This window comes from Pseudorasbora parva, chromosome 10 (genome assembly GCF_024679245.1).
Source record: "Pseudorasbora parva isolate DD20220531a chromosome 10, ASM2467924v1, whole genome shotgun sequence".
NCBI classification, from domain to species: Eukaryota; Metazoa; Chordata; class Actinopteri; order Cypriniformes; family Gobionidae; genus Pseudorasbora; species Pseudorasbora parva.
In genome coordinates this window covers 20,147,036-20,159,996 of record NC_090181.1, presented here as the reverse complement: position 1 = coordinate 20,159,996, position 12,961 = coordinate 20,147,036, and the positions used below count along the sequence as shown (strand labels likewise).

Below are 12,961 nucleotides of genomic sequence, written 5' to 3'. Positions count from 1 at the left end.
TGCAAACAATGCTATGATACATATTAAACAAGAAGAAATGATGAATCTCCAGCACACCTGTAGACATGCTACTCTGGGTGGCAGCACCAGGCCCATGTTGTCTCCATGAACCATCGTCAGGACTCCGATGGTCCGAGTGGTGATTCCCCATGAGTTCTGGTAGGCCAGCTGCTTCTCGCCTGGTCTCTTAGGGTCCTCAAAAACAATCTCAAACATCCTGGAGAAGTTCTGGCCCAGGTGATGGGATGTGGCACCCTGAAAGAGCAATAATGAGTTTTAGATCTTACTGAAATTAACTAAATTTCTTTAAAAAAAAAGATTTGTTCGTTCGACATTCAAAGATCCGAGTCCGTAAAATGATCCGAACTTCCCACTACTATATGTCGCTCTACATAAGTCAGCTACATTACTCCATTGCTCTGATTGGTTGTAGGTCTATCCAATTAAGGTCTTGAAACACAACCCAATAATCACAGCCCAAGGGAACAATATCAGACTCATATTCTGACTAGAACTGAGTATGACCATGTCAGGCTAAAGGGGTTCTGATTGCTTCTAACGTGTTTTACATCGCTAACCAAAATATAACCAATCCTAACGGTGATTGTTGCTTTAAGCAAGCACTACTACAAAACAACAGAGTTGGGAAGGGGCAAAAAGAGATTCTGACTTAAATGATTTGAGTTTATAAAACGATTGATACAATAAAGTAACACTGGGCTTTTCAGCTTTTTTGTCTTTGAACATTGTGTTTGTGTAATTAGCAGCATCTTACGTGTTTTTAAGATGCCATCACATGCTAAAATGTGACCCTGTACCACAAAACCAGTCTTAAGTCACACAGGTATATTTGTGGCAATAGCCAACAATACAGTGTATGGGACAAAATTATCGATTTTTCTTTTATGCCAAAACTTATTAGGATATTAAGTAAAGATCATGTTATGAAGATGCTTTGTAAATTTCCTACCATAAATTTATAAAAAATTATTAATAGTAATGTGATGCATTGCTAAGAACTTCATTTGGACAACATCAAAAATGATTTTCTATATTTAATTTTTTTGCACCCTCAGAGTCCAGATTTTCATCAAATATTGTCCTATCCTAAAAGAAAACATACATCAATGGAAAGCTTATTAACTAAGCTTTTAGATGATGTATAAAACTCATTTTAATATTTGTTTTAGTTTTGTGGTCCAGGGTCACAAATAAGTATGGATTTAAAAATACTTTTCTCAGACACATGCTCTAGTAATTAATAACCCTTTACACATTATACAACCAGCAGGGTTCGTACACCTTTTCATTGGTCAAATTCAAGCACTTTTCAAGCACTTTCAAGGTCCATTTTAAAGACTTTTCCAGCACCTAACACCGCTGTAAATTCCATACCAATACATTGTCAAAATTATTATTTAGTGTTATCATCACATTAAAATGATGATAATGCTATAAACAGCCAAAATTGTGTTTCGTAAAGCAGAAGGATCAGATATTTAACCAAATCACACCTTTTATTTCTTTTAAATGTATCACTGTCTAAGTAGACTTACTATCTTACCTGCCTTTGGGGTAATTGTAAAAACAATTACCCTAAACAAAATCACTCGACGGGTTCACTTAACTTTCAATTCATTTATTGAAATTTTAAAAATGCAAACATTCGTCTTTGAGGAAGACAGTCAATCAGATTCAGCTCACTGACCTTTTCTATTTTTAATTAATTTCTTTTTGTGTGTGTGTATATCTATTAAAAGTCTAGGTAATCAAATATTATTTCTGAAGAGATCACTTAATATGATAAAGCTTAAGCTTTTTTTCATAAACATTGATCAATTACCATTACAATTATCTCACAAATATGCTTAGACTACAGTGAATGTTGTACAATGGGCTAATTGTGTTGCAGTAGCTTACATAGAGCAATAATTATAAACAAACTATTTAGTCAGATAGGTATTTGTTGTAAAAGAAATAATTACAATTTCAAGCATTTTTAAGCACTTTATCCAAAATTCAAGCACTTTTCAAACCTTGAAAACACAACATCAAAATTCAAGTCCTTTCAAGGATTTCAAGCACCCGTACGAACCCTGTTTTATAATTAAACAAAGTAATCAAGAGTCATATATATATATATATATATATATATATATATATATATATATATATATATATATATATATATATATATATATATATATATATATATATATATATATATATATATATATATATATATATATAAACCCACTTTTCTGGAAAAAAATCAAGAGACCACTTTACATTAATTTATCAATGTTAAATGGTCTCAATGTTTTCCAGAGATGTATTGATATATTCATCTAAACACCGCTCTCAGCAAAGTGGGTTGTGATTCTCTAACAGTGGAGAAAAAACAGCACTTAAAGCATCTGAACATAGCGATGTTGTGAAGCTTGGCAAGCCGTTTCAAACTACCCAAACTTTATTTTAGCCTGATTTTGTTTGAAATGACATCACATCAATTTGCGCTTCAGCTTTGTTGAATTTACAGTATTTTAGGGCCTTAAGAATACCTTGAGGTTCTGTAAACCCAATGCTTACCTGAATTGCTCTGCCGCTTGCTGAGATGTAAGCCTCCACAGTGGTGGTGTAGTCTCCTCCTGCAAATTTCTCCTTCTCTGTTTTCCTGCCCTTGACCACAGGGATGGCCATCAGTTCCTCGTACACCCGAGCATAAAGGTCCAGAATCTGCAACACCTTCACACATGATGGTTAAAGGTGTGGGAGGATCAGATACATGGTACAATTATTTCATTATCAGCATGTAAATATTTAGTTGCGAGTGAGGTGTGACTGATCACATCTAACCAACCTCCTCTACAGCTTCCTCTTTTGTGGCAAACGCTGTGTGTCCCTCCTGCCATAGAAACTCTCTGGTCCTCAGGAAGGGCTGGGGGTGTTTAAACTCCCAACGCTGAGAACAGCAATGAATACTGATAAATACACAGGGCTTTAATTTAGAGGGGTTTGTAAAAGTGTACAGATGAGGCTGAACTGACCACGACATTACACCACTGGTTCAGTTTGATTGGCAGATCTCTGTGTGACTGGACCCATTTGGCATAGGCAGGGTACATCACTGCATCAATGTAAGAAGAATGTGAATTTATTAAAAATATAATAAAGGCAAGAATCCAATCCATTTCAGATACAGTTGCAGTTGCTCACCTGTCTCACTAGTGGGACGCACAGCAATAGGCTCCGCCAGCTCTGTCTTTCCTGATCTTGTCACCCAAGCAACCTAAAGACATTTGCAGATAAAAAAAAAAAAAAAAAATCTTTGAGTGGCTATAATGATGTATGTCTATTCACAAACACACGCACGCACGCACGCACGCACGCACGCACGCATGCACGCAGAGATAAGGCCCAAACATGATTCACCATAACATGCTCTTGTTCCAATCATCCATTTTTATAATATAAAAATACACTTATTTGATTAAAACTACTTAGAAAAATATACATTTTAAATTATTTTATTTTAATATATTAAAAGAAAAGAAAGAAAATTATGTATATAATGACAAAGCTAAATTTTCAGCAGCCATTACACCAGTCTCCAGTGTCACATGATCCTTCAGAAATAATAATAAAAAAATTAAAAATGTCTTCTAATTAAAAAAAGCACTTATTTGATTAAAAACACAATTAAAAAGAAAATAATTCACACAAAAAACGTGCTAAATATGAAGTATTATTTTCTTTATTTAATTTTTTTTTTTTTTTAATTTCATTGTTTCCAGCTCTTTACCTCTGGAGCGAAATCTGCAATGTGGCTTTTTTCCTTCTCAAGTGCAGCTTGAGAGACAAACATAGGGAAGTAACAGTTCTCCACACCCAGCTTCCTGATCTCCCGGTCAAAGAATTCTTTAATGGCTTCCCAGATGGCGTAAGACCAGGGCCTTAACACGTAACAGCCGCTGACATCATAGTACTCGATCATCTCTGCCTTAGTAATCACCTAAAAATAAAACAGCAAATATGCTCATTTTTAAACATTTGAAAAAAATGAATTTCGTAAAAAGATAGTTCTTCTACAGTTTCCAAAATCATGTGATCAAGTGTACCTGTGAGTACCAATCAGCCAAGTTTTCCTCTTTCTTTGCCTCCAGTCCCAGTCTACATTTGAGAAACACAATATAAGTAAAAGAACAGATCCTGCTTGAAAGTGCAACATTTCCTTAAAGCTACACTGTGTGATATTTTCCCCCCATTTAGCGGTGAAAATGTATATGACAATCCAGTGAATATTAGTTTCAGTTCCTCTCAATTCCGATTAAACTTCTACGGTGGCCAATTTAGTCCAAGATTTACATGACAAGCCCCCTCTTCACATAAAATTCAAAAGGCGGAGCTTGAATTTACGGGTATGTCCCTCTTTGGCTAATGTACTTTCAAGATGGAGGGGCAACATGGTGACTAGCATTCAAACCCCTCACCCGTATGTATTTTCAATGGCACGAGAATACTTTATTACTTGACAGAAGTAAATATACATTAATGAGCACATATATTTTTGAAAGAACTAAGTGCTTTTAGCTAAGAATAAACTAAAAAAGTTACACAGTGTAGCTTTAATACATAACTAAATATATATTTTAGTAAAGTGTCCATGAACACAGCTTAGTCTGAAAAAGATATTCAGACAAAAGAGACTGTATTCTATGTTTAGTCTTGGAGGACAAAACCAGTTGTGGCAGTACTAAAACATCTGCAGAACTTTCTCAGGCCTCCATTTAAGTAGTTATCCATGTTTTAAGGAAACAAATAAAAGGCATTTGACACTGTATGGATTACTTTGCAATTTTGCCTCTTACCGTGTCTGTTTCTTAGACCCTTGGCCGTCTCCTGATCCACCTGCTCCAGATTCTTGACCCTGTTGAGGTTTCTCTCCTCCCTTTTGCTGCTTACGCCCTCCTCCTCCTCCCTGCTTTTCAGATTTGTTCTCCCGCTCCTTGCGGCTCTTGTCTTCTCCCCCCGTGTTCCCTGAGCCTCCTGGGGTAGTCACAGGCTTGTACTCCTCCCCAGTGAGGGCTTTATACTGACCCTTCAGCTCAAGCAGAGTCTTCACTGCTTTATCAACTTGATCCTAAAAGAATAAATTACAATAGCCCTGTAAAACCACCTGCAAACAAGTTGAATAAATATTCATTTTTTAAACAAATTCAAACAAACCTTAGGAGCTTTCTCTGCTTTAAGCCGTCTCACTTGCTCACCCTGCTGGGCTATGTCTGCAAACAGTGCTTGAGCCTGAGGGGAGGAGCTGGATTGAGGACTAGACTGTGCAGGGGCAGGACCAGAGGAAGGAGGCACACCTGGTTTGTACTCCTGTCCAGTTTGATGCTTGTACTCAGCTTTAAGACTCAGCAATTGCTTCACAGCAGCATCTAACTGATCCTGTAAAATATGAACAATTGTTGAATTTTGCTTAGAAACATTTAAAAATTAGATATTTAAAAACTATGACCTTTAAAAATTAGATATTTAAAAACTATGACCAAAACTGAGAGGAGTCAAAAACCTTGGGTGCCTTGTCTGTTTTTAGGTGTCTCACAAGGTCTCCTTGTTGAGTGACTCGATCGTAAATAGATTTAGGAGAGCTGTCAGAGGAGCCAGGCTCTGCAAGGGTGGTGGGGGCAGGCTGAGCTGGAGTTGATGGAGAAACATCAGCGGGGGGAACTCCAGGTTTGAAGTCCTGCCCCGTCACCTGCTCATATTCTGCCTTCAGAGTTAAAAGCTGCTTCACAGCAGCATCTAACTGATCCTGTAAAATATGAACAATTGTTGAATTTTGCTCAGAAACATTTAAAAATTAGATATTTAAAAACTATGACCAAAAAACTGAGAGGAGTCAAAAACCTTGGGTGCCTTGTCTGTTTTTAGGCGTATCACAAGGTATCCTTGTTGAGTGACTCGATCATACATAGATTTAGGAGAGCTGTCAGGGGCAGGCTGAGCTACAGTTGATGGAGAAACACCAGCGGGGGGAACTCCAGGTTTGAAGTCCTGCCCCGTCACCTGCTTATATTCTGCCTTCAGAGTTAAAAGCTGCTTCACTGCAGCATCAAGCTGGTCCTAAGGAGGGGGAAAAATCATGGAGCTTAAATTACAAATTAAACGCAACGTTTCCTGAAATCACCAGATAAAATATTTACAATTAAAAATATATAAATAAAAAAAACATTTATATATAATTATATAAAATATAAAGCAATTCTTTGTAATATATGTTTTTGTAATACTATTTTAGTGGCTAGCTAAAGATGCCTATCTGCAAAAAAATATTATATACTATAAAACAAAAATTGCACTGAGTACCATTTAGGGTGGCCCCTGTGAAAAACAATTAAATTACATCATAATCTAGGGAAAGATGCAACTAGTGTCTCACTTTAGGTGCTCTCTCGTTTTTGAGCATTCTGACCACCTCGCCCTGCGCAGTCAAATGCTTGTATATGGCAGCAGGGGAGGAGTCAGATGAGGGGGCGGGCTGTGGAGGAGATGATGTGGGAGGAACCATGCCTGGTTTGTAGTCTTGACCAGTGAGCTGTTTGAACTCAGCTTTGAAAGCCAAAAGCTGTTTTATTGCAGCATCTAACTGCTCCTGTAAAATGAAGATGACATGGTCAGCAATTAAACCCCAAAATAAAAGATGGTTCAATTATAGACAGGTCTAAACATGATGTCTGATCTAAAACCTTGTGAGCTGCCTTATCTAGCTACCTTGTAAAGAGGCACATTTATCGCTGCTCTGCAAAATAACATGGGTGAAATCCAATAGGAAATTTCAATAGGAATCTGGGCGATTAGAACATGAGGGAGGAGAACATTTAACGGTCTTGGTAATGCAAAATTGCATGTATGACAGTAGATTGTTAAAGCCAGCATGAAACGGAAGTTGCGATTGTCTTTTCTCTCATTGGCCTTCATTTATCAATCTTGCATAGAAACGGGCTTATATGTTGGCGTAAGATTATACTTACACTCGTCTCACCGCCTGATTTATGAAGCTGTGTGGACCTCTGCAATCCAGGTGTGCGCAATACTTGCCCTTTCTTAAATGCCGTGGCTGAAAACAATCGTCATTAGAATAACACGCCCCTATATATTCAAGTCCCCCCCACGGCCTCATTTTACGTCATGGACACACGGAAGACGGCAAAGAAGCGAATCTTCTCCGACGTGGAGATCAATCATTTTACTAGTCCACTAGTGAGGGCACTGATTAGGACATAAGTCAATGGGCTGACTCCCAGATCAGTACCCTGACTACTGAACTAGTGAGATGATTGAGACGCGCCCATCGGGACCATCACCAGGGAATTGGAAAAAAGCGAAATTGTTTTATTTAGGACTTAAAAGAGTGGGATTAAAGGCACCCACATAAACAAAATATGGACCTAAATTACGAGTACTGTTAATAGTGTGGGGGTTGAGAAGCACACTCCAGCAGTTTAAATAGCTGTTTGGATGAGAAATTATTTCAATGCATTATTTTACAGAACATGTTTTGAAACAATTAGCATTTAATTTCATATCATGGCACATGTTATTGGGTGTACAATAGTGATGATGATGTGATGAGGAGTACCATTCATTCACATTAATAATTGCATGACAATTTGTAAGATTTTTATTATTATTATGATTTTTATTAATGCCGCTTAGTTATTTAGAAGAAGAATGTCGTTATTATTTGTTTTATTATTATTATTTAAAAGAAGAAGAATGTCATTTTTATTATTTTGTCAGTCTGAATTATTTTCAGTCCCAGTCCGTGCGCAGCTGCCGGGCCTAACCCTGAAACGTCAGGTAAAGCGCACAGCCTTGCAACTGGAGGAATATATGCCTACAAATCAAATGCTTGGTATCACACAAATTAAACATTGAAGTCCGTGTTGCACAAAAATAAACACTGAGGTTTATAATTACTATGTTGTTGTTTTTTTTATAGTGGGTCATAATATAGCAAATCTCTATCAGTGCGTTTTGTGGTGTTAGGAATTGTTTTTCTGTGCATTTTCGCACTAACTCCAAACGTGCGTACACCACCTCCTGAGCTGGCGTAGGATTTGAGCGTGTCGTACGCCAAAGTCCATATTGATGAATCTCAAAGTCACCGTGGGTTTGGGTGTACGCAAGGTGTACGCTGGAAATTTGGTGTACGCACTTTTGATAAATGAGGGCCAATGTGACGTATATCTGAGTTCAAACGTTTTTTTTGAATAAGAAAAAAAATGTAGGGTGGACATTTTGTTCATTGTGAATTAATGATCATTGTTGTTTGCTATTGCCATGATCTCATGTGGGTGACAGGTTGTCCCACTCTCGCTCCGAAAAATACGAAAACAGAAGTGAACATATTTTTGTGTGAACATATATCACATAAAAAATAACAATGGTCCATTTTGATTTCAAGGGGGCTTTAACAATAGATTTTTTGGCCTGGAAAACCTTAAGATAGCAGCCTAAATGAAGCACACCCATATAAGTGACTAAATGGTAAATGGCAAGCCAGAAAATGATGTCTAGCTAGGCAGCTCACTAAATCCTGCAACAGCAACTGAAACAGACCTTGGGTGCTTTTTCAGACTTCAGTTTTCTGACCACCTCGCCCTGCTCAGCAACACGAGTGAACGGACAACCGGTAGAGGCAGGGCTTGGACTTCCTGAGGCAGGAGAGGGGACAGAGCTCTTCGGTGCTGGGGTGGAAGTAGGCGGGGCCATACCAGGTTTGTACTCCTGTCCGGTCAGTTGTTTAAACTCAGACTTCAAGGCCAGGAGTTGCTTTAAAGCGGCATCTACTTGCTCTTTAGGTGCCTTGTCTGTCTTGAGCTGCCTGACCTGATCTCCCTGAGCCACAATGCTGGAGAATAGGGATGAAGCATCTCCTGATGATGATGATGATGATGGCACAGGGCTGGAGACAGGAGCCAGCTTGGCTTTGCCCGGAGGAGCAGACTCAGCCTTCACCTGGAGGAGGAACAATATGAAAAGAGTGATCATTTTCTTTAATGTTTGACTTGATAGGAAAACAAATGGATGGATCCAAATCTGTGCTTACAGTTTTAGCAGCTGTCTGGCTCTTGCTCTTGTCCTTGGAGCCAGCAGTGGGCATCTCTTTTGTGTGTCCATCTGGGATATAGAGCAGAACACAGGGACTCTCCTTGCAGCTGTGTGGGCTAAACAAATAGATCAAATTATGTACACAATTAAAAACTGAGCATAAAAACATTTCAAAAAAATATTTAAATGTTCATAGCTACAAATGATTCAAAAGACTGTGTTTAACAGATTAGAGGTGCAACCTGATTGGCTCATAAGGCTGATCACAGATATAGAAACCCCGTCTCTGCAGCTGTATAATGTCACCTTTCTTCAAGTCCTTCAGGCAAGGGTCTCCTATCATCTTCTCCTCTATCTGGGAACAACAAAGAAATATATTTAATACACAAGCGTTTAAACAGCATGCATAGTTAAGACAGTTAAACAGTCTTATTCATACTTTTATTCATCAAGGACACATTAAATTGATCAAGTGACAGTAAATACATTTATAATGCTACAAAAACTTTTTTCAAATTAATGCTGCTCTTTTAAACAATTAAAAATACACTGAAAAAAAACCTATGGTTTCTGCAAAACTATTAAGCACAACTTTTTTTCAACACTGATAAGAAACTGTGAACAAAATCATCATATTAGAATGATTTCTAAAGGATCGTGTGACACTGAAGACTGGATTAATGATATTGACAATTCAACTATGCTATCACAGTAATAAAAAGCTTTAATATATTTAAACATGCTATTTTAAATTGTAATAATATTTCACAACTTAGTTTTTACTACACTTTTTATCAAATAAATGGTGAGCATAAGAGACTTCTGAATGGTAGTGTATTTTTGCACGTTTTTGTGTAATGCCTCATGTAGTGTCACATATTGCATATAAAAAAAAACATAGCATTTGACAAATACACAATTAGAACAATACATATGGCTTTTTTACAGTGTAATGGAACGGTTAGGTCAGAATTCAGAATTTTATTTTTACTGTTCACACAACTAAAAAACTGTTCAACTGTGTTACAAATGTAACCATAAAAACCCAGATAACACCCCAAAAGACTTGAGGACCACACCTTGCTGTTCTGGTTGATGTAATCCTTGAAATCATCATCCTTGCCCAAGACTGGTTTAGTAATGAGGTGTTGGTAGTTGACACAGACAGCGGGCAGGAGGGGGGCACGGCTGGATTCCGCGAGCCAGGTGATCTTAGTGGTCTTTTTATAATCGGTGTTCTCTAGGTTCAGACGACCATCTAGAGATGAGATCGCTCCACTGCTGTCCCTGCAGGCATCAAGAAAGAGGACATCAGCAGTACATCTACATGTAAATGCACAAGATGTGTAACATCACTTGCATACTTGTGGTTCGACATGCCTGTGAAATACTAAACCATAATAATGAGCCTTTAAAAGAAGAACTTCAAACAAGAAGAAACCAAAGTCGAAAACCGAAAAATAAAATTCAAACTAAAATGTTTAACTCGACCTCACTCATGTGTACATTAAATAATAATGCACATGCCTACTGGCCTGCAGAAAGGTACAGAATTTTAATAAAGTAATCAAATGTAAAATAACTGCATATTTAACTGTTTAAATGAAAGATTAATCCTTAATAAACTTACAAAAGCTATTCAATCAAGAGTATTGTTTAATGTCAAACTAAATATAAGGACATCACTCAGGCAGCAGTAAAGGCTACTGCGCCTTTAAGACCTGAGGCAGGGATATGCTCGTCTTTCTCGACTGTGCATACTATACAGTTCACCAAAGGCATATTCAGACTATGTCTGCTAAGATACTCATCAAGATGGACATGTTGACATACTTCTTGTGTGAGTTTGTCCGTTTAAGCGCAAGACTTGAAAGAGAACTCAATATTTGCACGCTCTCGGATAATGCACAGCGTCAGATCTCACAGAGCGCGCGAGTCTCACAGCGCGTCTTCCCGCGAGTGATGACGGAGAAAACGACTGGTCATATGCGCACATACGGCAGCACTCGCATGCATTGAACAAAGTTTACAAAGAGGTGAAACTGCTCGGTAGGTTAAGCGAGTTTACCCGCCACAACTCAAAATCACCCGCATTTGGCTGGTGGCAGTGCTAATTTCCATCTCTGGCATGTGCGCTTCGAGCCGATTTCAGACTGAGCGCCCCGTTGTTTTTTAATACTTATGTGGATGAAAATAAATATATGCATAAATACTTTTTGGAGTCAAACTCTTTTGACAAAGCTTGATCAAAATACTTTCAAAATTTAAGACTTTATAAAGCCTTGATAAGACTTTTTAATACTTTATAAGGGTCTTAATTTTCCCAAAATTGATTTATCACCTTTTAATACTTTTCAAGACCCCACGGATACCCTGTCTTCATACGAAATAAAAAGTTTACCCCTCAGAAAAATTTGCTTTCCTGTCTTGTCAACATGAGCGCGGCGCGCGCTGTCACGTCATGTAAGGACGCACACTTAAAAGTAATCGGTCAGGTCGTTTGGTGAAAAATAGACTGTAAAAAAATGAATAACGAGTATGGAAGAGATTCAAGCTGTGCTGCTTTTGCCGGTTATGTATAGGTTTATTAAAGAGGTAATTAACAACGACAGAAAAGAGCACTGATATGCAGATTCAGCAGCATGCAGCATATTCAGAAAGCTTGTAAAGCTGGATTTAAAATGACAATGTATATTATCAGCTATTACGGACATTGCACGTGAGATGGCTGAGACGAACGCGCGCCATCAGACAGACAGCACAAGACTGATATTTACTGAACGTAGACCAAACCTCGCAAAAGACTTTTAGAGCGTGAGCTCAACCAATCAGCATGTTCAGCGCCTAAGTCCCGCCCTCGAAAGTTCCTGAACTTTGATAAAGAACTACCTCGAGAGCAGGGCCGTTTGGAGGGGGAAATATTTACCCGGAACTTCATTTAGACCCTGGTTCCTGCGGTCTAAACACACCAAGTACCACCCAAAGTTCCTGGTTACTGGGTAAAGTTCCTGTGGTCGAAACGCGGCTTAAGTATTTGTTGTTTTATTAACATCACCGTAGAGGTGAACTGTCTCTTTAAGGACAATTGTTCAGTAGGCTGCACTGCTGTCAATTTAAGACCCCCGTGCATCTCGTATACAGACACACAATTTTACTTTCACTTTTGACATAACCAACTGTGTTTATATGTTAACCCTTTGTGTATTTGACCGTATTAGCACATTAAGACTACTTAGTCCAGTAATCACGTGTTTGACAGGCTTTTAGTGCGAGTGCTCAGTGCATGTGATAAGCACGCCAATGAAATGTTTAACCAGCAAGGCTTTAAAATGCATGCAAATAATGAACTTTCGTGATTGTGAATAACTATGGTGTTCCGTGAGTATAACTCTCTGACACCAGCTTTTCAAGCGTGGCTAAACACCCCCTAACTTTAATGCATATGATTGGATATTTGCTCAAATCAGCATGTAGACTCTGAGAGAAATAGAAATAATTAATTAAATGCAATATTGTGTATAAAATGTAAGTCACTTAATACTAAATTCTTGTTGATTTAACTTATATAAAATCAATATCACATTTGTTATGCTAGATATTTGGATTTGTGCACCCGCAGTAGTCTAAGTAATCCTCAAGACTACATCACGTAGTGTATCCGCACACACACACTGGGTGAGTGTGAGGGATATACTCGATAATGTCAGATCGCACATCGTTAAAACAACAATTACGATATTATCGCGGACGATATGTCGCACACCCCTAATTGTTACAACCGTCTTAAACATATAACTATATAAACATTGCCATTATTCATCAGCATTAGTTCATAAACAATTGC

The 12,961-nt window shown here is 38.0% G+C and overlaps 1 protein-coding gene and 1 non-coding gene across 3 annotated transcripts in view; both read right to left on the bottom strand.

Moving 5' to 3' along the window:
• The window catches only part of eprs1 (glutamyl-prolyl-tRNA synthetase 1), a 36,793-nt gene that overhangs the window by 4,604 nt on the left and 19,228 nt on the right, over positions 1-12,961 (bottom strand). For both annotated transcript variants that reach the window (XM_067455426.1, XM_067455427.1), the window contains 16 exons: positions 10,197-10,404; positions 9,360-9,472; positions 9,116-9,233; positions 8,626-9,024; positions 6,443-6,655; positions 5,911-6,126; positions 5,573-5,815; positions 5,227-5,448; positions 4,869-5,140; positions 4,119-4,170; positions 3,803-4,012; positions 3,217-3,289; positions 3,048-3,127; positions 2,861-2,962; positions 2,590-2,745; positions 58-255 (listed from right to left, as the gene is read on the bottom strand). In XM_067455426.1, the coding sequence (XP_067311527.1) occupies positions 58-255; positions 2,590-2,745; positions 2,861-2,962; positions 3,048-3,127; positions 3,217-3,289; positions 3,803-4,012; positions 4,119-4,170; positions 4,869-5,140; positions 5,227-5,448; positions 5,573-5,815; positions 5,911-6,126; positions 6,443-6,655; positions 8,626-9,024; positions 9,116-9,233; positions 9,360-9,472; positions 10,197-10,404 (2,875 nt within the window). The remainder of the gene's footprint in view (positions 1-57; positions 256-2,589; positions 2,746-2,860; positions 2,963-3,047; positions 3,128-3,216; positions 3,290-3,802; positions 4,013-4,118; positions 4,171-4,868; positions 5,141-5,226; positions 5,449-5,572; positions 5,816-5,910; positions 6,127-6,442; positions 6,656-8,625; positions 9,025-9,115; positions 9,234-9,359; positions 9,473-10,196; positions 10,405-12,961) is intronic.
• LOC137091695 (small nucleolar RNA SNORA47) lies at positions 4,655-4,786 on the bottom strand. Its single transcript, XR_010908138.1, has one exon. It is a non-coding gene; the product is annotated as a small nucleolar RNA SNORA47 (small nucleolar RNA).